Genomic DNA, 22385 nt, shown 5'->3' on the forward strand with positions numbered 1-22385 from the left:
ATCAGAGAGAACATGCGCTGTCTCTCTGAGCTTGGCTTACCTCACTTGACATGATTTGTCGAGTTCCATTCATTTCCCGGAGAATGACATTACTTTATTCTTTCTGATGGCTATGTAAAATTCCACCGTGTATGGGTTCCACATGTTTTGGATCCTTTCATCTGTGGTGGGGCATCTGGTCTGCTTTCATGTCTGGGCTATTGTGACTAGTGCGGCAATGCGCGTGGATGTAGGTGTCCTTATAGCGTCCTGGCGCATGGTGTTCAGGGTAGAGGCCCAGGGGTGGTATGGCTGGGTCATGGGGAAGATCTGTGTTTAGTTTTTGAGGAACCTCCAGACTGCCGTCTAGAGTCGTTGTGTTAGTTTTCGTTCCCGCCAACAGTGGAGTAGGGTTCCTTTTTCCTCACATCTCCACCAACATTTGTTGTTTGAATTCACAATGTGGGCCAGTCTAACTGGGGGTGAGGTGGAATCTCAGTTGTTTTGACTTGCATATCCGTTATGGCCAGGTTGATGGCATATCCTCGTCTGTTTCTTTGCCATTCTTACCTCTTCTGAAAAGTCTCTTAGCTTCTTTGCCCATTTGGTTTATTAGGTTTGGGAGGGGCTAGTTTCTTGAGCTCCTTACTGTATATATTAGGCCTTTGTCTGACATATTGCTGGTAAAGATCTTTTCCCAGTTTGTTGACTGTCTTCTAGTGTAGTAATTATGTCCTTGGCTGTGCAGAAACTTTTTATTTTGATGTAGTCCCACTTGTTAAGTCTCTCTCCTATCCGTTGTGCCCCTGGGACTCTATTCAAGAAGCTTCTACCTCTATCTATAAGTTCTAATGTTTCTCCTACTCTCTCTTGCAGTCGTTTCAAACTTTTGGGTCTGACCTTGAGGTCTTTGATCCACTTTGAGTTGATATTAGTGAATGATGTAAATTTTTTGTTAGAAATAATTTCTAAGCTGGGCACCCATGGGTCACATCTGCAATCCTAGCTACGGATGAGGCCCAGATCTGAGTCTCAGATTAAGGCCAGACAGGGCAGACAAGATGTCAAGATGCTTATCTCAAATAGCTAACAAAAACATGCAAGTGGAGGCATGGCTCACATGGTAGAATGCTAGCTATGAGAGAAGAAACGGAGCAAGAGTGCAAGTCCCTGAGTTCAAGTCTCCATATTGACAGAAAAAAGACAGACAATTTCTGACCTGTGAGACCAAAGTCACTTGAGTGGAGCAGGCTTCACCCCCTCCCAGGGAGGAGGAAGTTGGAGCCAATGAGTGGTATCTAAAGGAGGAGCCCTGAGGACCTGGGTGACCTTTGACACCTCTGGATTCTTGGAGCCACTGGAGGTTGTTCCTCAGGGCTCAGTCCAGGGCACCAGGCCAAGGCTTGGGTCTCACCCAGCGGGAGTCCCTCGGGTCACAGGTATGACCGGACCACCCCTGTGCCCAGGAGATCAGGGTTGGAGCTGATACAAAAGAGCCATGAGGGAGACAGGGTCTGTGAGTACAAGGGTCACCCACCCAGGGCTGCCTGACCCTCAGCCTCTCAGTCCATCCACGGTAGGCGTGGAGGCTTCGGTGCTGCCGCACAGGTGTCTGAGGCTGTCCAGGACAACAGAGACAGCAAGGAGGGGGGGTGACGGCCACAGGCCGTGCTTGCAAGATTAGCCTCTCCCGAGACATTCACTCCTGAGATACCAGGAGCACTGTGATGAAGAGACAGGCCTTGGGGGGAGGAGGGGTTGGTGGATAGGGGACAGGCCATGGGGGGAGGAGGGGTTGGTGGTGGGGGAACAGGCCATGGGGGGAGGGAGGGGTTGGTGGATAGGGGACAGGCCTTGGGGGAGGGAGGGGTTGGTGGATACGGGACAGGCCTTGGGGGGAGGGAGGGGTTGGTGGATAGGGGACAGGCCTTGGGGGGAGGGAGGGTTGGTGGATAGGGGACAGGCCTTGGGGGGAGGGAGGGGTTGGTGGATAAGGGACAGGCCTTGGGGGGAGGGAGGGGTTGGTGGATAAGGGACAGGCCTTGGGGGGAGGGAGGGGTTGGAGGATAGAGGACAGGCCTTGGGGGAGGGAGGGGTTGGTGGGGGGGGGGACAGGCCTTGGGGGGAGGGAGGGGTTGGTGGGGGGGGCAGGCCTTGGGGGGAGGGAGGGGTTGGTGGATAGGGGACAGGCCATGGGGGGAGGGAGGGGGTTGGTGGATAGGAGACAGGCCTTGGGGGGAGGGAGGGGTTGGTGGGGGGGGACAGGCCTTGGGGGGAGGGAGGGGTTGGTGGTGGGGGGACAGGCCTTGGGGGGAGGGAAGGGTTGGTGGGGGGGGACAGGCCTTGGGGGGAGGGAGGGGTTGGTGGTGGGGGTACAGTCCGTGAGTGGAGGGAGGGGTTGACCACAGCATGGAGTTGGGGCTCACCATGTAGGCCTCTCTGCCTTGTATTAGCCATTCCAAAGGAAGACGCAAGGAAAGGCGCGTGGGCTCCGTGTGGGCTCCGCGTGGGCTCCTCGTGGGCAGACTCACCTCCTTCTGCCCACCATCCTGCAGGCCACTGTCCACTTGCTGCGTTCGGAAGGCGTGGAGCTGAATGACCCAGCGATTCCGCCGGAGGACACCAGTCAGCACCCAGCTGGCTATGTAACCCGAGCCCCCAGACAGCAACCCGGAATGGATCACCTACAGGTGTGCCTGGCCAGCGGCCTCCACATGAGGCCTGGCTGTTCCTGTGCTCGTCCCTCAAGCTAAAGTTGGCTTTGATAATTCAAACACATATTATTAAAATAGAAAACAGAAAAAGTAATGCAACAAACACTATAATAGCGCACCAGGTCTACAGTTCTTAGTATCTGACCCTTGACAGAAAACGTTTGCCTGGCCTGGGGCAGATCTGTCCCCAAACCCTCAAACACTGCATGACGGTGCCTGGTCCCACCTGGAGAGTGGCCTGGAGCCTGCGTGTGAGGAGAAGGTGGCAGGCGCACCCCAGGGTGCCAAGGAAGCTGTGGCTAGGGTGGCTGCCAGGTAGATGGTGTTGGGGGGGGGGGTAGCCCTGGCAGGGCCTCGGGCCAGCAGCTCCTCAGAAGAGGTGAGTAACAGGACAAAAGCTCAGGCCATGGACGGAGCTGAGGGACAAGGAGGAGTCTCAGTAGGAGGAGGACCTGGTACAGGGGAGAAAACGCAGAGACGGCCACAGAGGAGGAAATGCAGGGATGGCCACAGAGGAGGAGGAGACGCAGGGATGGCCACAGAGGAGGAGGAGACGCAGGCATGGCCACAGAGGAGGAGGAGACGCAGGCATGGCCACAGAGGAGGAGGAGACGCAGGGATGGCCACAGAGGAGGAGGAGACGCAGGGATGGCCACAGAGGAGGAGGAGACGCAGGGATGGCCACAGAGGAGGAAGTGCAGGGATGGCCACAGAGGCAGAGGAGACGCAGGGATGGCCACAGAGGCAGAGGAGACGCAGGGATGGCCACAGAGGCGGAGGAGACGCAGGGATGGCCACAGAGGAGGAGGAGACGCAGGGATGGCCACAGAGGAGGAGGAAGTGCAGGGATGGCCACAGAGGCAGAGGAGACGCAGGGATGGCCACAGAGGCAGAGGAGACGCAGGGATGGCCACAGAGGAGGAGGAGACGCAGGGATGGCCACAGAGGAGGAGGAAGTGCAGGGATGGCCACAGAGGAGGAGGAGACGCAGGGATGGCCACAGAGCAGTAGCCAGCCCAGATGTGGCCAGGGCAGTGCCCGGGGGCACCTCCCCAGGCACTGTCTGAATCCCGGGCTGCACAGTAGACAGCACAGGGCAGATGGCCTCCAGGAGAGCCCACAGCACTAATGCCAAGGCTCATCTTGGAGAGGCGTGCCTCCAAGCTGAGGCCTGGTGGTGGTGTGTTTGCAGAACGTGGATAGAAAGCTTGTCACAGTATGCCATGAGTAGCTGGCTGCGCTCTGCGGACATCGGGCAGGAGATGGGGAGGCCTGGATTGTGCAGAATGCTGCGGTCTACATCTTGAACCACAACCACCATCTCATCACCGCTAGGAGGCAGAAGGAATTGGTTGACGCCCTGACCCACCTCCTGGGTGCCATCAAGGTCACCGGCCACAATGGGTGGGTGTTGGTGCCACGCTTATCACAGGCAGGGGTCACTGTGGGTGGAGGGAGGCCCGCCCTGGCCTCGCACTGGGCTCCCTGTTGCTCCCGGGAGTTCAGTACGGTCTGTCCCAGGCCAGGCCTCCTGGTGAGCTGGCAGGAGAGAGAAGACACTGCCTGTTCTCAGCCTGGGTTTTGTGGAGAGGCAGGGTCGGAATGGATCCGAGGCTTCTTCTCCAGATCCGTGGGCAGTTGGGAGAGACCAATACGTATGCAGCTCTAACTAGGACTCAGTCTATGCCAAGTTGAATCAAAAATGAACTTCTAATGTGTCTTTTGTTGGTTTTCAGTCTGAACAAGGGGATTTAATTGTTTGACCTCACATCCCCAAGTAGGGGCTAGAATGGTGAGCAGCAGGGCCTTGTGGAGCTGCCCGCCATCCAGAACTTAGGAGGTGGAGAGGCCAAGTTTGAAGTTACCCTGAGCCACATAGCAGGATCTGGTCTTAAAACACAAACACCCCAGACAGAGTGCACTCATGTGCTCACTGTGCTGTGCTAAGGAAAAGGGACTCTGCCTTAAGTAACTGCTGGAACCTCCCCTCCCCGGGCGCGGTGGGGAGGGATGCTCCCTTTGCGGGCACGGTGGGGAGGGGTGCTCCCCCTCATGGGCGCGGTGGGGAGGGGTGCTCCCTTTGCAGGCACGGTGGGGGGGATGCTCCCTTTGCAGGCACGGTGGGGAGGGGTGCTCCTTTTGTGGCACAGTGGGGAGGGGTGCTCCCTTTGCAGGCACGGTGGGGAGGGGTGCTCCTTTTGTGGCACAGTGGGGAGGGGTGCTCCCTTTGCAGGCACGGTGGGGAGGGGTGCTCACCTCACAGGCGTGGTGGGGAGGGTTGCTCCCCATCATGGGCGCAGTGGGGAGGGGTGCTCCCTTTGCGGGCACGGTGGGGAGGGGTGCTCACCCTCACAGGCGTGGTGGGGAGGGGTGCTCCCCCTCGTGGGCGTGGTGGGAAGGGGTGCTCCCCCTGTGGGCCTGTTCGGGAGAGGTGCTCCCTTGCAGGCACGGTGGGCACAGTGGGGAGGGGTGCTCCCCTTGCAGGCACGGTGGGGAGGGGTGCTCACCCTCACAGGCGTGGGGGGAGGGGTGCTCCCCCTCGTGGGCGTGGTGGGGAGGGTTGCTCCCCATCATGGGCACAGTGGGGAGGGGTGCTCCCTTTGCGGGCACGGTGGGGAGGGGTGCTCACCCTCACAGGCATGGTGGGGAGGGTGCTTCCCCTCGTGGCCTGGTCGGGAGGGGTACTCCCCTCGCGGGCGCGGTGGGAAGGGGTGCTCCCCCTGTGGGCCTGGTCGGGAGGGGTACTCCCCCTCGCGGGCGCGGTGGGAAGGGGTGCTCCCCCTGTGGGCCTGTTCGGGAGAGGTGCTCCCTTGCAGGCACGGTGGGCACAGTGGGGAGGGGTGCTCCCCTTGCAGGCACGGTGGGGCGGGGTGCTCCCCCTCGCGGGCGCGGTGGGGAAGGTTGCTCCCCCTCGTGGGCACGGTGGGGAGGGTTGTTCCCCCCTCTCAGGCGCGGTGGGGAGGGGTGCTCCCCCTGTGGGCCTGGTCGGGAGGGGTACTCCCCCTCTCGGGCATGGTGGGGAGGGGTGCTCCCCCTGTGGGCCTGGTCGGGAGGGGTACTCCCCCTCGCGGGCGCGGTGGGGAGGGGTGCTCCCCCTGTGGGCCTGGTCAGGAGGGGTACTCCCTTGCAGGCACGGTGGGCAAGGTGGGGAGGGGTGCTCCCCTTGCAGGCGCGGTGGGGAGGGGTGCTCCCCCTGTGGGCCTGGTCGGGAGGGGTGCTCCCTTGCAGGCACGGTGGTCACGGTGGGGCGGGGTGCTCCCCTCGCGGGCGCGGTGGGGAGGGGTGCTTCCCCTCGCGGGCGCGGTGGGGAGAGGTGCTCCCTTGCAGGCACGGTGGGCACGGTGGGGAGGGGTGCTCCCTTTGTGGGCGTGGTGGGAGGGTGCTCCCCCTCGCGGGCGCGGTGGGGTCCACAGGCCCTCTTGCTGCGGGGTGCTCAGGAGTGGCTCCTCCAGGGACCCCGTCATGCTCACCATGCTCTGCAACACCCTGGCCCGAGGCCTCATCATCCACTGGATTCCCACCCATGCACACGAGAAGTCCAAGAAGTTTGTGCGTCCGGTGGCGGTTCACGCTCCGTTGGACTCCTCTGAGATCAGAACGGCCTTGGAGGTGCCGCCCCGGGGGCCTTGGGGATGGGACAGGGCGGGGAGGGCAGGTCACCCGGGTCCTGGGCGTTGTGTGGTGAGGCCGGGCCAGCCCCGGGACAGGGTGGGCTGAGGGCTGGAATGGCGTGGGCCTGGGCCTGGGGTGGGGGGAGGCAAGGGGGGAGGAGCAGATGGGTTCGAGCCCCGGGTCTTGCTGGCCGCGCTGGGGCTGGGGCACAGTGATGATCACCCCTACATAAGGGGTGCTGGGGCACAGTGATGATCGCCCCTGGGTAAGGGGTGCTGGGGCACAGTGATGATCACCCCTGGGTAAGGGTTGCTGGGGCATAGTGACGATCGCCCCTACATAAGGGGTGCTGGGGCACAGTGATGATCGCCCCTGGGTAAGGGGTGCTGGGGCACAGTGACGATCACCCCTGGGTAAGGGTTGCTGGGGCATAGTGACGATCGCCCCTACATAAGGGGTGCTGGGGCACAGTGATGATCGCCCCTGGGTAAGGGGTGCTGGGGCACAGTGATGATCGCCCTACATAAGGGGTGCTGGGGCACAGTGATGATCGCCCCTGGGTAAGGGGTGCTGGGGCACAGTGATGATTGCCCCTGGGTAAGGGGTACTGGGGCACAGTGACGATCGCCCTGGGTAAGGGGTGCTGGGGCACAGTGCTGAGATTCTCGTCCCCACAGCGCGTGAAGAGGTTCTGGGGCCCTGGGGCCCCATCCGCACCCCTTGCTGTTGCACACACGAGGGGCCGGGCCCCATGTGCGGAGCCCTGCTTCTTCCCACGTGCACCGGGGAGGGAGCACCGCACAAGGAGCGTGGGAGACCCTGCTCAGCACCTTGGCTGGCGCTTGGGGGGTTTGTGACCGGCATCCTGGGTGCTGGCGATGAGTCCCCGAGCCCCGCGGCAGCCCAGGACGGGAGTGGCCCTGCCGTTGCAGGTCTGCGAGTTTGCGCTGAACCTGGGGAACGGGACGGTGCCCGAGGAGGTGGTCCCCATCAACATGCGGCAGCAGGTCATCGCCACCTGGGTGAAGGCCAAGCAGCTGCTGCAGCAGCAGATCGGGCAGCGGCTGGGCACGGAGGAGCCGGTGAGGGGGGGCCCTGGGCGCTGGCCTGGGTCCTCCTCCACCCTCTGGGGGGCAGGCGCCTTCCCGGCTGCCCCAGACCTCGTGGGGGCGCAACACCTAGTCCCACGCACCCACCCAGGGCGGCCTCCTTGGCAAGGCGTCAGGGCCCCACGCTGCCTCGGAGTGGGGACCGGAAGAGCAAGCGCCAAGAGTGCCCCTGGTTCTCCAAGACTGAGCCCGGAGCCACAGCGGGGTCTGCAGGGGAGGGAGCTGCGGGAGGGAGCAGTGCGGGGGGGGGGGGGGGTGGGGAGTCAGGTGGTTCATGGGATTAGGGGCAGGGCTTGTGAACGGGCAGAGGCCGGGCCTCCGTGCCAGGGCCCGAGGCCCCCCTCACGCCTGCCCCACCCCAGCAGCCTGAAGATGCCCCCTTCATGCCTGAGGCCTCTGCTCCTTTGTTATATGAGAGGATAATACGGAAGTCAACTCCCAGAAATAGCCTGGCGCGTCAGTGCCTTCTCCGGCCAGCTCCCGCCGCACAGGGCTGAGGGGGGGCTCCCGTCTCTCTCCCCGTGGTGGGGGCCGATCTCGGTGTCTTTCCTGCCCTCCAGAGCACCGACGAGGACATCACCGGCATGACCAGAGTCCTCGTGGCCATCGAGATGTACTCGTGCAACGGGCTGGGCCTCATGGACTTCACCGTGCCCCCCCTGGCCCAGGTGGGTGCCGGAGGCACGCCGGGCCGTGGGCAGGGAGCCTTCACCCCGGGGGTCAGGGCTGGGGCGCCCCACCCACACCAGAGCTCCCCCGCCCCGGGTGGTTTCTTCCTGGGGTCTCGCCCCGGGGCGTGCAACCCCTCCCCCGCCACGGCCCCATGTGTCAGGGACGTTAGGACACTGGGGGGCCCCGGGGCCACTGCTGCCCATGGGCTTCGTGGGAGCACGGCTTGCTGGCGGCTGCGGCCACCCCAACACACCGCCCTTCTCGCCTGCCCCTGGCCGCTGGAAGGTGGTGAAGATGGCTTCCGAGTGCGACTGGTCGGACCCCCTGGTGGAGCTGCAGACCCTGACGCGCCTGACCCACTTTGCCCATGCCTCCCGAGACCACGACATCACCATGGCCTGCGCCCAGTTGGCCACCGCAGATGGGCATCCGATACCTGAGGACGCGCGACAAGTAAGTGAACTGAACAGCGACGCCCACCAGCTACGGAGAGCGTCCTTGGAAGTACGCGGGGGCTGACCCTCTTGCCAGACATGCTGAGCGGGGCTGGTGAGCAGGTGCCTGGCTTGGCCCCAGGCCCCTGGCCGTCTCCACACTGCCATCCCCGGGCACAGACGGCCCTTGCCTGCTAGCTCCGCCCCCAGGGCCATGTGATCAGCAGGGCCGCGAGGCCACCCCACCCCCCCCCCCCCGCAAGGTGCAAGGTTGAGACTCTCGGGCCCTGGGTGTGACCAGCACAGAAGGGGGGGGGGGGTTCTGTGGTGAAATGCCACAGGCGGGGAGACCCCAACAACAGGAATGCGTGGTTCCTGGTGCCTGGGTCTTCTCCATGAGAACACCTCGGCCTGGCAGCCTCTCCTCCCCGGGTGGCCATGATAGGAAGACCATGGCGTCCGGTCCCACTGAAAACGGCACTGGTCCCCGTTACCAGAACCACCCTTGCACCCTCCTCACTTCCCCAAGGCCCTACCTGGGGAGTTCGGGCTCAGCACCCCCCCCCCAAAGTTGAGGGACACACAGCGGCTCTTGGATCGACATCTTCCTCTCCTGGCCCAGACAGCTTTGTTAAGCAGTTCTGAGTAGCACAGGACACACCCTGAGTCAGTCTAAAGTAACTGAAAGCATCGTGGAGAAGGATGGTGGCCACCTGCTTGTTGTTGGGGGACGGGGTGCTCACCCAAGTGTCGGACGCCCACAGACTGTGTCCTCAGGGCAGCACCGAGACATTCCCTCTTTCCTTTGCAGTTTCTACATTCTCAATTTTAGTGGTTTGCACTATTCCATGAATTGAGTCAATAGCTGTATGCTTAGTCTCCCCCCTTCACGAGTCTGAGTCTGTTTAACGTGAAGTGCTGTTGTAAACAGCACTGTTTTCTTGGGTGTCTCTCCCTCGGGCTGCTTCCCCGAGTCTCGTGATCCTGAAGGGTGGTATCACACCCTTGGGCTGAGAGCACGGGTTTTTTGTAGCCAGTGGCCAGTTTGATCAGCGGTCCCCAGGTCCGAGGAGCGCCTAGCCACGTTCTCCACCTGGGGCCATGCCCGGCACCGCGTCTCTGAGGCCCCCTGGTGCTTCCAACCAGCAGGACTTGGGTTTGGCGGTGTCTCGGCTAGGTTGGAAGATCAGCCGACAGGCGGCAGTGTGCTCGCCTCACTCCAAATGGCCGCCCGGCGGCTGTGCGCCGCTGGCCAGACAAACTGCCGCCGCCGCCGAGGCTGGAGGAAGCCAGGCTGCCGTGCTGTGGTGAGGGGCAGAGGTGGTGGGGACGGAGAGCAGAGCGGGAGCCAGGTGCCAGCATGAGCCGCCGATGGGGTTCCACGCCGGCCGGCCGGCCGGCCCGCCATCTCTGGAGCCCGCCGGGAACACGGCCAGCTGGGTGGGCTGGGTGGGCGGGAGGAGCTGCCCCCCGGTGAGGATCTCTCCCCGAAGAGAAGAGAAGAGGGTCCTGGGGTGGGGGGGGAAGGGGAAGGGGAGGGGCCAGTGGGGATCTGGGGGAGGCAGCCATTCTGGAAGCCATTGCTCAAAATTGCTCTTAGACCGGAAACAGGCAGACATCTTCTCAGCCACCAAAGGGCGGGGGCGGGGCGGCTGGCCAGGCGGTGCGCGGGCGCGCCTGGCGGGTCCTGCAGCCTCGCTCGGTCCTCAGTCTCAGCTTGACTTCTGAGAGGAAATTCCCATAATAAATAAGGTAACTTTGTAGGTGGGCACTGGGGGATGGCGCCCCGGCTAGGGGCTTTGGAGATCATGTGTAGGCCGTCACTGCCTCCTGGTGGTCAGGGTTGAGATTGCACCTCCAGATCCTGGTCACCTGTTTTTATGTAGCGTTTCCTGTGGCTCAGCTCCCAGCCAATTGCTCAGAAAGTGGCCACCAATAGCACGGAAGTTTCCCCCTCGTGGTGGCCATCACACAGCCTCGTTTCCCCTTCAGACCACGGGTGCTGGTGGGCCAGCGGGTTCGGGCAGGCCAGGGCCAGCACCTTTGTCTTGTGGCTCGGCTGTCTGCCCCTGGCTTCCAGGCCCCCAGGCCCTGAAGGGGGCCTCCCCTCAGGCAGTGTCTTTACCACGGAGCATAGGCAGCTCCCCTCTGAGCTAAGTGTCAGGTAGGTGACCCCAGAACACAGGAAATGGGGGAGGGAGCCTGCTGGGGGCTGATGGCATGTACTGGTGTGTGGGGTTTGCCTGTGTCCAAACCATGACTGTGTGGTATCGGGACCCAGAGGGGCTGGGAGGAGCAGCCCCACCCCCCAGCTGCAGGCACAGACAGATGGCTGGCGCCGCCTGGCCATTGCTATATAACAAGCCACACAGTGAAAATTGGTAAAGAAAAAAACACAGTTAGTAGCTTGACATGGTGTTTCATGCCCGTAATCCCAGCTACCAGGGAGGCAGAGACTGGGGAGATTATGCTTCAAGGACAGGAAGGACAAAACACATGAGACCTTATCTGAAAAGTAAAGCAAAACAAGCATGGCTTAAGGGGCAGGGCACCTTTCCAGCAACAAAAAGACTCTGAATTCAAACCCTAGTGTTGCCAAAATTAAGATAAACTATTCATGATTGGGTGGACTGGACTCAGCCAGTTAGTTCTGGTTCAGGTCTTCCAAGGTCTCTGTCGGGACCAGTCCTGGAGGGCCACCAGTAACTTCCAATGTCCCAGGGCTCCATCCCGGAGCAGGCTCCGGCCCCGCCACAAGGCTGTCCCGGCACCAGGGCTCTGATGAGCCTCCCTCACTTCTAGTGTCTCCTACCTTGTCCAGACACCCAGGCAGCTCCTGGGCCTTCAGCCAATGCTGCAGGCTTCTGGGGACCAGGGGCAAGTGTCCACGCGGGACGGGGAGGCCCCGTGGCCAGCCACAGACAGAGGGAAGTGAAGGACTGCTGGGGATGGATGGAGATGTGCCACCATCTTTTTTTTTTCTTTGCCAGTCGTGGGTCTTGGGACTCAGGACCTGGGCACTGCGTCTGGCTTCTTTTTGCTCAAGGCTAGCACCCTACCTCTTAAGACACAGCACCACCTCCAGCTTTTTCTGTTTATATGGTGCTGACGAATCTAATCCAGGGCTTCATGCATGCATGCAGGGCAAGCACTCTACCGCTAAGCCACCTTCCAGGCCCTGCCACCATCTCTGTGTGTGCCTTGCAGGCCAGCAAGCTCTGATCCACTCCTCTAGGCTGTGGAGCCCTGTGTGTGTGTGTGTGTGTGTGTGTGTGTGTGTGTGTATGTGTGTGTGTAAGAGAGATAGAGAGAGAGAGAGGGGGGGGAGCTCTGCTCCATTCCTCTGGGCTGTGAGCACACTGTGTGTGTGCGCGTGCACACGCGCGTGTGCATGTACAGCGGCAGCGTGTGCTCTGCTCCCCCCACTAAGCCGTCCCCTGCCCTGCAGAGTTGAGATACCGCTGGTGGCTGAGATGCTGTGCACCGCCACCTGCATCCAGGGCCGGAGCATCATGGAGAACCTGAAAGGGCGGAAGCAGATGCGGCTGGCCGCAGCCAAGGCCTTCGTGGAGAGCGCCAGGTGGGTGGCTGTGCGGCTCAGGTCTGGAGCACAGTGAACATCGTGGGGTTGACACTCAGGTGCTGGGTGACCCCGGTGAGCAGGCCCAAGGGAGAGACCTCGGTGCCCGCCTCTGCTTACAGAGGCGGGCAGACCTGCAGGGGGCGCCACGGGGGCGGGGGCGGGCTGGAAGGGGCTCCTACGCAGCCAGAGCCTCAATAGGGGCAGGCGGATACCGCCAGGCCCTAGGCCGGGGCCTGGCCTTCAGAAGGGCAGCAAGCCCTGTGGGGGCGGCCTCAGGGTGGGGGAAGGCCTCAGCAGCCCCCACGAAAGGTTCTCTCTGGCAGAGACCCATGGCACTCACTCCACCACCCTGACCTTGTCAGTGCCCTCCTAAGCCCTTAACATTCCAGGCCCAGCCCTGCTGCCTCTGGAGCAGCCTGGGCCTGCATCCCTGTGGATGAGGAGTGCCTGGGGCAGCCTGAGCCTGCATCCCTGTGGATGAGCAGTGCCTGGGCCTGTAGCCTGAGCCTGCATCCCTGTGGATGAGGAGTGCCTGGGGCAGCCTGGGGCAGCCTGGGGCAGCCTGAGCCTGCATCCCTGTGGATGAGCAGTGCCTGGGGCAACCTGAGCCTGCATCCCTGTGGATGAGCAGTGCCTGGAGCAGCCTGGGCCTGCATCCCTGTGGATGAGCAGTGCCTGGGGCAGCCTGGGGAAGCCTGAGCCTGCATCCCTGTGGATGAGCAGTGCCTGGGGCAACCTGAGCCTGCATCCCTGTGGATGAGCAGTGCCTGGAGCAGCCTGGGCCTGCATCCCTGTGGATGAGCAGTGCCTGGGCAGCCTGGGCCTGCATCCCTGTGGATGAGCAGTGCCTGGGGCAGCCTGAGCCTGCATCCCTGTGGATGAGCAGTGCCTGGGTCTGCAGCCTGGGCCTGCATCCCTGTGGATGAGCAGTGCCTGGGCCTGCAGCCTGGGCCTGCATCCCTGCGGATGAGCAGTTGCCTGGGGCAGCCTGGGCCTGCATCCCTGTCGATGTGGAGTGCCTGGGGCAGCCTGAGCCTGCATCCTTGTGGATGAGCAGTGCCTGGGGCAGCCTGGGCCTGCATCCCTGCGGATGAGCAGTGCCTGGTGCAGCCTGGGCCTGCATCCCTGTGGATGAGCAGTGCCTGGTGCAGCCTGGGCCTGCATCCCTGTCGATGTGGAGTGCCTGGGGCAGCCTGAGCCTGCATCCCTGTGGATGAGCAGTGCCTGGGGCAGCCTGGGGCAGCCTGGGCCTGCATCTCTCTAGTTGAGGAATGTCCTTTCAGGTTTGGCGGCGTGGCCGGCAGCAGCGCTCTGGTGATGTTGGCGGCACGACACTACTGGAATGCCTGGCTCCCTCTCCTGTCCTCAGCAGCCAACAGGAAGAAGGCCAAGAGTTCTGTCCAGAAGGTGATCAGCATCATCAACAGGACAGAGACCAGAAAGCGGGTATGTCCAGAGCAGTGGGGACATGAATGCTCAAGGACACTCCCACCGGCTGCAGTGTAGTATCCCAAGATCCCAGCAGGGTAGGGGCTCTGGGTGACCACAGTGCTGGCCTCTGACCTCACTGCCCCTGGTCAGAACCTCTCCCTTCCTGCCCCCTTTAACCAACTTTTAAACAGTAGGATTTCCTGGCTGGTCCTCCAGTCTTTCCCCTTCCCTTCCTCCAGCAACTCAGAGTTTGTTTGTCCTCCCGCCTGATGTCTTGAATGTTTAAGTAGACCCTTGCTGTGTAGTCTGTCCTGTGGTCCCAGGGACCTGGGGCTGGCCTTGAGCAGCTGTCCCCACCTCCCCAGTGACGGGTGTGCACGCCACAGCTAGCCCGGGAGCTTGTTCTCACGAGTAGAATGTGAGAAAACTTTTTGTGACTTTGCATTTTGGAAATGTTGCTACAATTCCTGAAGGTCGTTAGAGACAGTGGAGAGGCAGCAGGGTGACGGAACTCTGGGCCACCTCTGACAAAGCGCTGTCGGTTTTCACCTCAGGACAAAGGGAAGACCCTGCTCCTGCACCAGTGGCCCACAGCCGACTTCCAGGCTGGGTCCATGGCCGAGGGCCACTTTCTCCCAGGTTGGTGGCTGCGGGTTCGCGGGGCCCGGAGGGCTGGGGGCTGAAGGCTGCCTTCCAGGACACGGGGTGAGGGTTCCCACGGCGCTTCCGTGAGCAGGGCGCACAGCCCAGCACTCTGTGCCTGCCGTGCACCCTTCCCGGGCACGGAGCTGCCCCGGTCTTTGCAAAGCTGCTTTCCTGGATTTCTGACAGAGCAATGCTGTTTCTCTACCGAATCGGCTTTCCTCTCACTACAGAGCACCCACGTAGAGGCGTGCTTGTGGGGCCACAGGAACCCGGCAGCACCAGAGCCGTCATCATCCTGTTGATGTTCACTGGGGGAAGATCATTGTCCCGTAGAGTAGCCCGCCCTGCTGCCCCAGAGCCCCTGCGCCCCACAGGTCCTCAGACGCGGGGGGCGGGGAGAGACAAGAGGCCCTGGCCCCGAAGACTGTGTCGTCCATTTAGAGATAAGGGGACTTAACTCAAGAATAAAAATACAGCAGTCGGAGTCAGTGAAAGTTGAGCAAGAGACCCCCACCCCGAGTCCAGTCGGGGCACTGCAGGCGGCACGCGAAGAGTGCAGAGCCCAGGCCCCAGGCGGGGTGGGCCGGCCCGTCCTGCGGGACAGGGTCGCTGGGGGGCTGCTGGCCGATAACCAGAGCTGGGGGCTGGAGCTCATGCTGCACTCCGCTCACCAAAATAAATGTCAGATAGGCTAGCCGTTTTTAGAAAAGTGTCCTGGAACTGGTCACCAGTGGCCCTCAAGAGGCTGAGATCTGAGGGCGGTGGCAGGGGAGGAGGGAGAGGCCCAGCAGAGCTAGCAGGCTGGACAGGTCTGGAGGGACAGTGGAGAGAGGGGAGCTGCTGGGCCTGCTGCCCAGAGGTGGTGTGGGTAGCGAGGCCGGGGCCTGAGGCATGAGGGAGCCCAGGGCTGGAAGGACCTGATAGACAGAGGGCAGGCTCACACCGTCCACGGAGCCGACCACTGAACCACGGCTGGGCACCTCCAGCCACACAGCGCTGCCTAGTGTCGTGGAGGCAGGATGTGTGCTAAGTTACAGCAGTGTGTGAGATGGCACCCATGCAGTACCTGAATACCAGTGCCCTGGACCTGGAGTGTGTCCTCAGCCCAGGACAGAAACCCACCCTCATATTGACCTTTCCCATGTGCCAGAGGGTGTGTCGGGGATGGTGGGAGAGTGTCCCCCTGGGGGGGGGGGAGCAGGAGCCATTCCTTCAGACAGGCTGCAGGCAGGGACCGGCCCTAGCGCCTCTCCTCAGTCCTGCAGCACAGGCACCTGCTTTCCACATCTCTACAGCGAGGCTCCCATCTGGCACTATGGCGGTGTGGGGGCCTCAGGAGGTCAGAGGTCGGAGGGCATCAGGTAGTTAGCAAGGAGCCAGCTGCCCAGCCCCGCCCCCTCCTGCTCCCTCCCCTAGGGGCAGAGGATGACCTGTCTCTCAGAGCCGCGCTCTATGGCCTGCTGTTCCACAGCCACGCTGACCAAGATGACTGGGAGGGCGGCCTCAAGGTGCTGGATGAGGCCGTGCAGGTGCTACCCCGGACGGCCCACCGCCTGTGAGTGCCCTCGCCTGCCTGCCACCCACCTCCCTCCCCACCCTCCCCGAGTTTCCATGGTGTGTGTGTGTGTGTGTGTGTGTGTGTGTGTGTGTGCGCGCGCGCGCGTGCGTGGGGGGACTGTTCCAGCAAGTCCTCCCCATGCAGCCTGTTTCTGTGGTGTGAGTGTACGTGTATGTGCATGGGTGTGTATGCATGTGTGGTATGTGTGTGTATGTGCGTGCATATGCACAGTTTCACCCAGTCCTCCCCATGCAGCCCGAGTTTCTATGGGATGTGTGGGCACGTGTGTGGTGGGGGTGTACGTGTGTGTGCATGCATATGCACACCGTTCCAGCTGGTCCTTATGCAGCCTGAATTTCCATGAAGTATATATGTGTGTGTGCATGTGGGACGGAGGTATATGTGTGTGCATGGGTGCATATGCATACAGTTCCAACCAGTTCTCCCCATGTAGCCTGATTTTCCATGGTGTGTGTGTGTGTGTGTGTGTGTATGTGTGCATGTGGGGTGGAGGTGAATGTGTGTGCATGTGGGGTGGAGGTGTATGTGTGTGTATGTGTGTGCATGTGAGGTGGAGGTGTGTTTGTGTGTGTGTGCATGTGGGGCAGGGGTGTACGTGTGTGTGTGTGCCTATGCATGCAATTCCAGCCAGTTCTCCCCATGTAGCCTGAGTTTCCATGGCGTGTGTGTGTGTGCGCACGTGTGTGGTGGGTGGGTGTGTGCGTGTGCAAACACACACACAGTTCAAGCATCGACTCTTGCTTTTCTTTAGCTTGATTTTCAAACACATGGTCATTGTGAAAGCCAAACTTGGGCAGAATTTCACCATGGAAATACAGAAGTTCAAGGATGAAAGCGAAGACTACTTGGCACACATGTGGCACCGCCTGGCTGTGAACTCCAAGAACATCCTAGGAGAGCTCACCTGTTACCAGAATGCCATCCAGGCCCTGCAGGTCCGTGCTTGTCTGCGCCGGCCATGGCGGCTGGGGCAGGAGAGCCTCCCCTGCAGGAGCACGGACTGCAGAGTTCAGGCAGACTTGGTGATCCAGGCACCCCCTCCAGTGCAGAGAGGGAGCTGACGGGTCAGGAGAGCCTGTGGACAAGTCTCCACGGTGACCAGGGGTGACAGGCACCATGGGACCCTAGGTGCCCTGGGAGGTTTCCTGGGTGCTGGCCCTCAGGCGCTGTCCTGGCCAGTGGAGCACCATCATGGTGCCTTTCTGTTGTGTCCCATAGAGACCAGAGAGCAGCCAGCAGAAGGTGGACTATATCCTGGAGTTCAGCGAGTGGCTGCACTTCAAGCAGTTTCCTCTTGAAGACGTCATCGCCCATCTCACGTGGGCAGTTGAGATCTTGCTGGTCATGAAACCCACCCAAGACACATCAGAGCCAGAGCTGGAGCCAGAAAGTGAGGACCCAGCTCCCCCACCCCTAATACCACCACACCCTGCAGGGTGCCCCGGCCCTGCTCCCCACACCCTGCAGGGTGCCACGGCCCTGGTCCACCACACCCTGCAGGGTGCCACGGCCCTGGTCCACCACACCCTGCAGGGTGCCACGGCCCTGGTCCACCATACACTGCAAGGTGCCACGGCCCTGTTCCACCAGACCCTGCAGGGTGCCACAGTCCTGGTCCACCACACCCTGCAGGGTGCCACGGCCCTGGTCCACCACACACTGCAAGGTGCCACGGCCCTGGTCCACCACACCCTGCAGGGTACCACGGCCCTGGTCCACCACACCCTGCAGGGTGCCACGGCCCTGGTCCACCACACCCTGCAGGGTGCCACGGCCCTGGTCCACCATACACTGCAAGGTGCCACGGCCCTGGTCCACCACACCCTGCAGGGTGCCACAGTCCTGGTCCACCACACCCTGCAAGGTGCCACGGTCCTAGTCCACCACACCCTGCAGGGTACCACAGTCCTGGTCCACCACACACTGCAGGGTGCCACGGCCCTGGTCCACCACACCCTGCAGGGTGCCACGGCCCTGGTCCACCACACCCTGCAGGGTGCCACGGCCCTGGTCCACCACACCCTGCAGGGTGCCACGGCCCTGGTCCACCACACCCTGCAGGGTGCCAAGGGCCTAGCCCATCACAGACCTAGCCCATCACATTCCTAGCCCACGGTCCTGGCCCACAGCCTCATCAATATTAAAGTGTGCTCCCAACAGAAGCTGGCTAGTAGTTTGTGCACTCAGGACCAGGCAGGCAATGTGAAGGCTCAGAGGACACTGAGAAGGTTCTGGACAGCCTGCCACGGCCCACCAGGGCTGCGGGTGTCTAAGCACCTTGGGCTGAGCAGCGCATGTCATAGCCAGTCCCAAGCTAGGCCTCTGGGGCCCTCGCTGCTGAGTCCTGTGCATGGTATAAGTCAGGAGGCCTCCGTGAAGAAGAGGCTGGGGGGAGGCGGGGGGAAGGCTGGGGGGAGGCGGGGGGGGGGAGGCGGAGGGCCTCACTGAGGCCACAGTCACTCTGGGCCTCAAAGGCTGCCCCCGCCTGCACACAAGCCCTGGGGACACCAGAAGACAGGATGCCCTAGGGAGCACAGAAGGCCATGGTGGCCCCAGTCATCCAGTAGGCCCACCCACCGTGGCACTAGAAGAGCTGAGGCCCATAGGTGTGAATTCTAGCCTCAGTGTACCTGGAGCTCAGTGGTGCTGGCCAGAGCCGGCACCATCCCAGTGAACAGAGGGGCCTCCTCAGGACTCTCAAGCCCTTATAGAGGGGGGAGATGTATGGATTGGGACAGAGCAGTTTGCTGGCCTCCCGCGCCCAGCAGCGCCCTGCTCAGGAGTGGATCCAGAGCCCTCAGAGTCCAGCTCAGGACCCTACCCATGGCAGGAGGTCTGGGGCAAACAGTTGCTCCACAGAGGGGAGATTTGGTGGACCTCGGTCTGCACAGCCCGCAGCCAGTGGGGTGAGGTCTCAATCAGAAGGATGGATGGGCCCCGTGGTCCTGACCCTGGGCCCACCTGCATGAGTGCCCTCTGCGGCTGGACCTACCTGTCCTGTCTGGTTCAAGAAAGGAAGAGCCGGGGCTGGGGATATAGCCTAGTGGCAAGAGTGCCTGCCTCGGATACACGAGGCCCTAGGTTCGGTTCCCCAGCACCACATATACAGACAACGGCCAGAAGCGGCGCTGTGGCTCAAGTGGCGGAGTGCTAGCCTTGAGCAAAAGGAAGCCAGGGACAGTGCTCAGGCCCCGAGTCCAAGGCCCAGGACTGGCCATAAAAAAAAAAAAAAAAAAAAAAGAGTAAAAAAAAAAAAAAAAAAAGAAAGGAAGAGCCAGGAAAGCACCCGCCTCCATCTGCATGTAAGAGCAGCAGAAAGACCTGCCCCCCTGGCGTCCAGCCCACGTGCCGGAGCAGGTCAGAGCTGGAGACCCCTGAGACACCACCAGACACTCCTGCCTGGCCTGGGCCTTCGCCTTCCCAGAGAGCCGGGCTTCTTGTCTTCCAGACCCAGGGAGAAACGTCAGGTGAAAGGCTGACAGCCCTGCCAGAGAGGCCGTGGCCCAGGCCAGGCAGAGGATGCAGGGTAGAGCAGCCAAGTCACCAAGCAGGAGAGTGGAGGGCCCGGGCCCACAGGGCGCCCCCGTCCAGGCATGCCCTGAGCCTCGGGCTCCCTCCTTGTGCAGGGGAGACCAAGCCTGCTGACGTCCAAGCGGAGGGGCCAGAGGCCCAGGCCCAGGACCAGGGGACGTTCTCCTTGGAGCAGTTACAGAGCCTGAGGCAGCTGGAGCTCCTGGCCAGAGTGCACATCCTGCGGGCCCTGATGTTGACGCCCAGCGCCGCCAGCTACCAGGACGACTGCCTCATGGCCTACACCTTCTTCAGGCACATCTGGCAGGTGAGGCCAACTGTGTGCTGGCTGAGGACCCCGGGGCCCTGCCCGCCTCTCCCCGGGCCAGAAACGACGGGCATCTCTTCGCTGCTTCCTCGGGAATATTGCACTGCTATTTAAAAACATCATCAGAACATTTTCTGATATTTTTCTTTCCCCCCTCTCTCTCTTTCCCCCTTCTTCCTCCTCCCCCCTCCCTCTCCTCTTTCTTCTTGTACTTGTTTGTAGTACTGAGATTAAACCCAGCACCTCATTCTTCCTAGGCAAACATGCTACCGTGAGACATCCCTTTTGAGTGTTTATATTCTGTTTCTGGAATAAGTTTTTGCACTGACTTTGCCAAGGCTGTCCTCAAACTCACATTCTCCTGCTTCCACCTGCCAAGAACCTGGTTTACAGCCTGAGCCACAATAGCTGGCTGTTTTCCCAATATTTACGAGCCAAAGGCCTTCAAGAGATAGGCAAGGCGCTCCTGTGAAATCCTCCTTTTCCTCTCCCCAAAGCATCCTGTCCACGTTTCCCCACCCTTCCACGCTCCGTGTCCTCAAAGGAGCCCTGTGCCCCCCTAGGCCCATTCCGGCATCGCTTCCCTGGCAGAATCCAAGCTCCCACTGGAAGCCGCCATGCACAATACGCAGCACCTGCCGGACCTGCCTGCTCCTCCCCTCCCTCGCCCTCCCGCCCTCTCCCTGTGGGGCCCCAGGCAGTTCCCGAGGACCTAGCCTGTGCCTCTGTCCAGGTCCCGTGGGCAGTGCCCCGAATCCCAGGCCTGGGTACAGAGCAGCCCTCAGCGGTAGGAGGCCCAGGAACTCTAGCCGCCCCAGTGTGCAGGCCCAGCTGCCGCGGAGGATAGCAGTGCCGGCTCCTCCAGCACCCTGCCCGGGGCTGCCCAGATCTTGCCCAGGCCTGGGTCACGGATGTATTTCCTGTGCCTGAGCACCTCACCAACCCAAGCCCGGCCCCAGGGAGGGCGCCCTGAGGGAAGCAGGCCTGCCGGCAAGCAGTCTAAACGCCGGGGACAAGCAGCTGTAACTGAGGCCCTCAGGTTGAGCGCCACCTCCAGATTTCTGTGAGGACCACACGCACGCCCAGCGTGGTGTCTCCAGAGGTCCCTGGGGACCACACACCGAGTACCATGCCCCAAGTCCCCCCGTGTGCCTGTAGGCAGGGTGGTGGCCCAGGCCCTGGGCAGGGCGTCCCGCTCGGCAGGAGAGTCACGGCCAAGCCCCCTTGGATCTAGAGGTTCCTGGGAGGGCGCGGCAGGACGCGGTATGGGGTCTGTTTGAATGCCGTCAACACAAACTCTGCTCTTCCTCAGATTGCTCTGTCAAAAGGAGGAAAACTAATTCCAGAAAAGGCGGTAACAGCAACCAGCTCACAAATATTATTGCCTAAAAAAGAGAAGGAGAAGGGCAAGGAGAAGGAGAAGGAGAAAAGTAAAGAGAAAGAGAAGGACAAGGGGAAGGAGGACAAGGAGAAGGAGAAAGTGAAAGACAGCAAGCAGGTGCTCAGGGGTGGGCGACGGGCCCTGGAGGGCGAGGCCGTGTGGCCTGTGTCCCAACCCCCTTCGTCCCGGCCCAGACCCCTCACCTGCCGTCTCACAGCCCTTTCCTCGCTTCACAAATGGAAGGCGGGGGTTCCACCGTGGACTTGTGTGGTCAGCCCCCGGGGGAACCTGTGCACGAGCCAGGCAGCGCAGTGGCCTTGGTTGGCCAGCAGTCTGGGCACCGTGTGCAGGGGTGGGGCTGGGATCCTCGGGGAGTGAGGAAAACGCTTCCCTAATATCCAGAAGCATGCAGAACGCCCCTGGAATCATTTCACCCTCACCTAGTAGCTCCTCCCACTGCCAAGGCAAGTCTAGAAACTTGGTGGGCCGGACGTGCGGGGCAGAGCTGGCGCCGTGCCCCACTGAGCCGTGAGGAGGGCCACCGCCAGGCTCCTTGCGGAAGGCCACGCCGGCACTGGGCGGCATCCTCAGGGCTCTTCCTCCCGCCCAGGCGCAGGCCCCCGCCACCAGCCGGCGGCCTGAGGAGTTACCCAGCAGCGTAGAGGAGTGGGCCTCCTACGTCTGCCCGGAGGAGCTGCTGTCCGTGTTCAGGCAGGACAAAAGCGACTTCACCATTAACTCAAAGAGCTTCCAGAAGCCGGTGAGGAGATGGGAGGGCCAGTCCCTGCCCCGAGGCCTGTGGCTGCCTTCCCCTGACTCAGTTTCCCCCACCCTGCTGCCCCCGCCTCTGGGGTCCCACGGCCCCTCAGCCAAATCCCTCTTCTCGGGACCCCTGTGCTTACACCGAGGGCACCTTCGCCTCAGGTGCTAGGGACTGGGTGGCCGCACACTTGGGGTCAGGTTCCACTCACCACCGCTTCCCGGCTGGGAGGCCGCTTGGGATGGAACTGTGCCTCGCGTTGCGGCTGGTTAGGCTTCCTTCACGCAGTGTAACGTGTGTGGGTTCTGCCGTCCTGGGCCCCCGTAGCCTCCTCCCGCAGTGCTGCCCTGCACCTGCAGCAGAGGTCGGGCCTGGCCTCACCGTCCGTGTGGAGCTGTGCCGTGTCTGGAACACAGGCCTCCAGGGAGGGGTGCTGGGCTGCCCTTGGGGGGACCCAGCAGCGGTGGTCCCCGGGGAGTCCCCCCGCGGCCGAGATGGACGGCCTCCTAGCCATTGGTGATGTGCCGCCCCCAAGGAGGCGGGCCCTGGTAGGCTTCCGGCGGTCCCCTGGTCGATCTTTGACCTGTTACGGGAGGAATCCTCAGACGGTCAGGTTGACCACCATTGCCTGGGTCAACTTCCACTTTG

At 61.9% G+C, this 22385-nt stretch overlaps 1 protein-coding gene across 1 annotated transcript in view; it reads left to right on the top strand.

Annotated features, from left to right (window-relative positions):
• Positions 1-22385, top strand: part of Cfap46 (cilia and flagella associated protein 46) — an 84813-nt gene that overhangs the window by 27409 nt on the left and 35019 nt on the right. Inside the window, 18 exon segments of the mRNA XM_048334671.1 lie at positions 2535-2627; positions 2629-2669; positions 3886-3956; positions 3959-4097; positions 6146-6302; positions 7238-7387; positions 7975-8082; positions 8372-8497; positions 8499-8539; positions 11969-12100; positions 13387-13549; positions 14089-14173; positions 15596-15734; positions 16510-16693; positions 16977-17148; positions 19385-19596; positions 20909-21094; positions 21588-21737. Of these exon segments, the coding sequence (XP_048190628.1) occupies positions 2535-2627; positions 2629-2669; positions 3886-3956; positions 3959-4097; positions 6146-6302; positions 7238-7387; positions 7975-8082; positions 8372-8497; positions 8499-8539; positions 11969-12100; positions 13387-13549; positions 14089-14173; positions 15596-15734; positions 16510-16693; positions 16977-17148; positions 19385-19596; positions 20909-21094; positions 21588-21737 (2349 nt within the window).

This window comes from Perognathus longimembris, chromosome 2 (assembly GCF_023159225.1).
Source record: "Perognathus longimembris pacificus isolate PPM17 chromosome 2, ASM2315922v1, whole genome shotgun sequence".
Taxonomy (NCBI): Eukaryota; Metazoa; Chordata; class Mammalia; order Rodentia; family Heteromyidae; genus Perognathus; species Perognathus longimembris.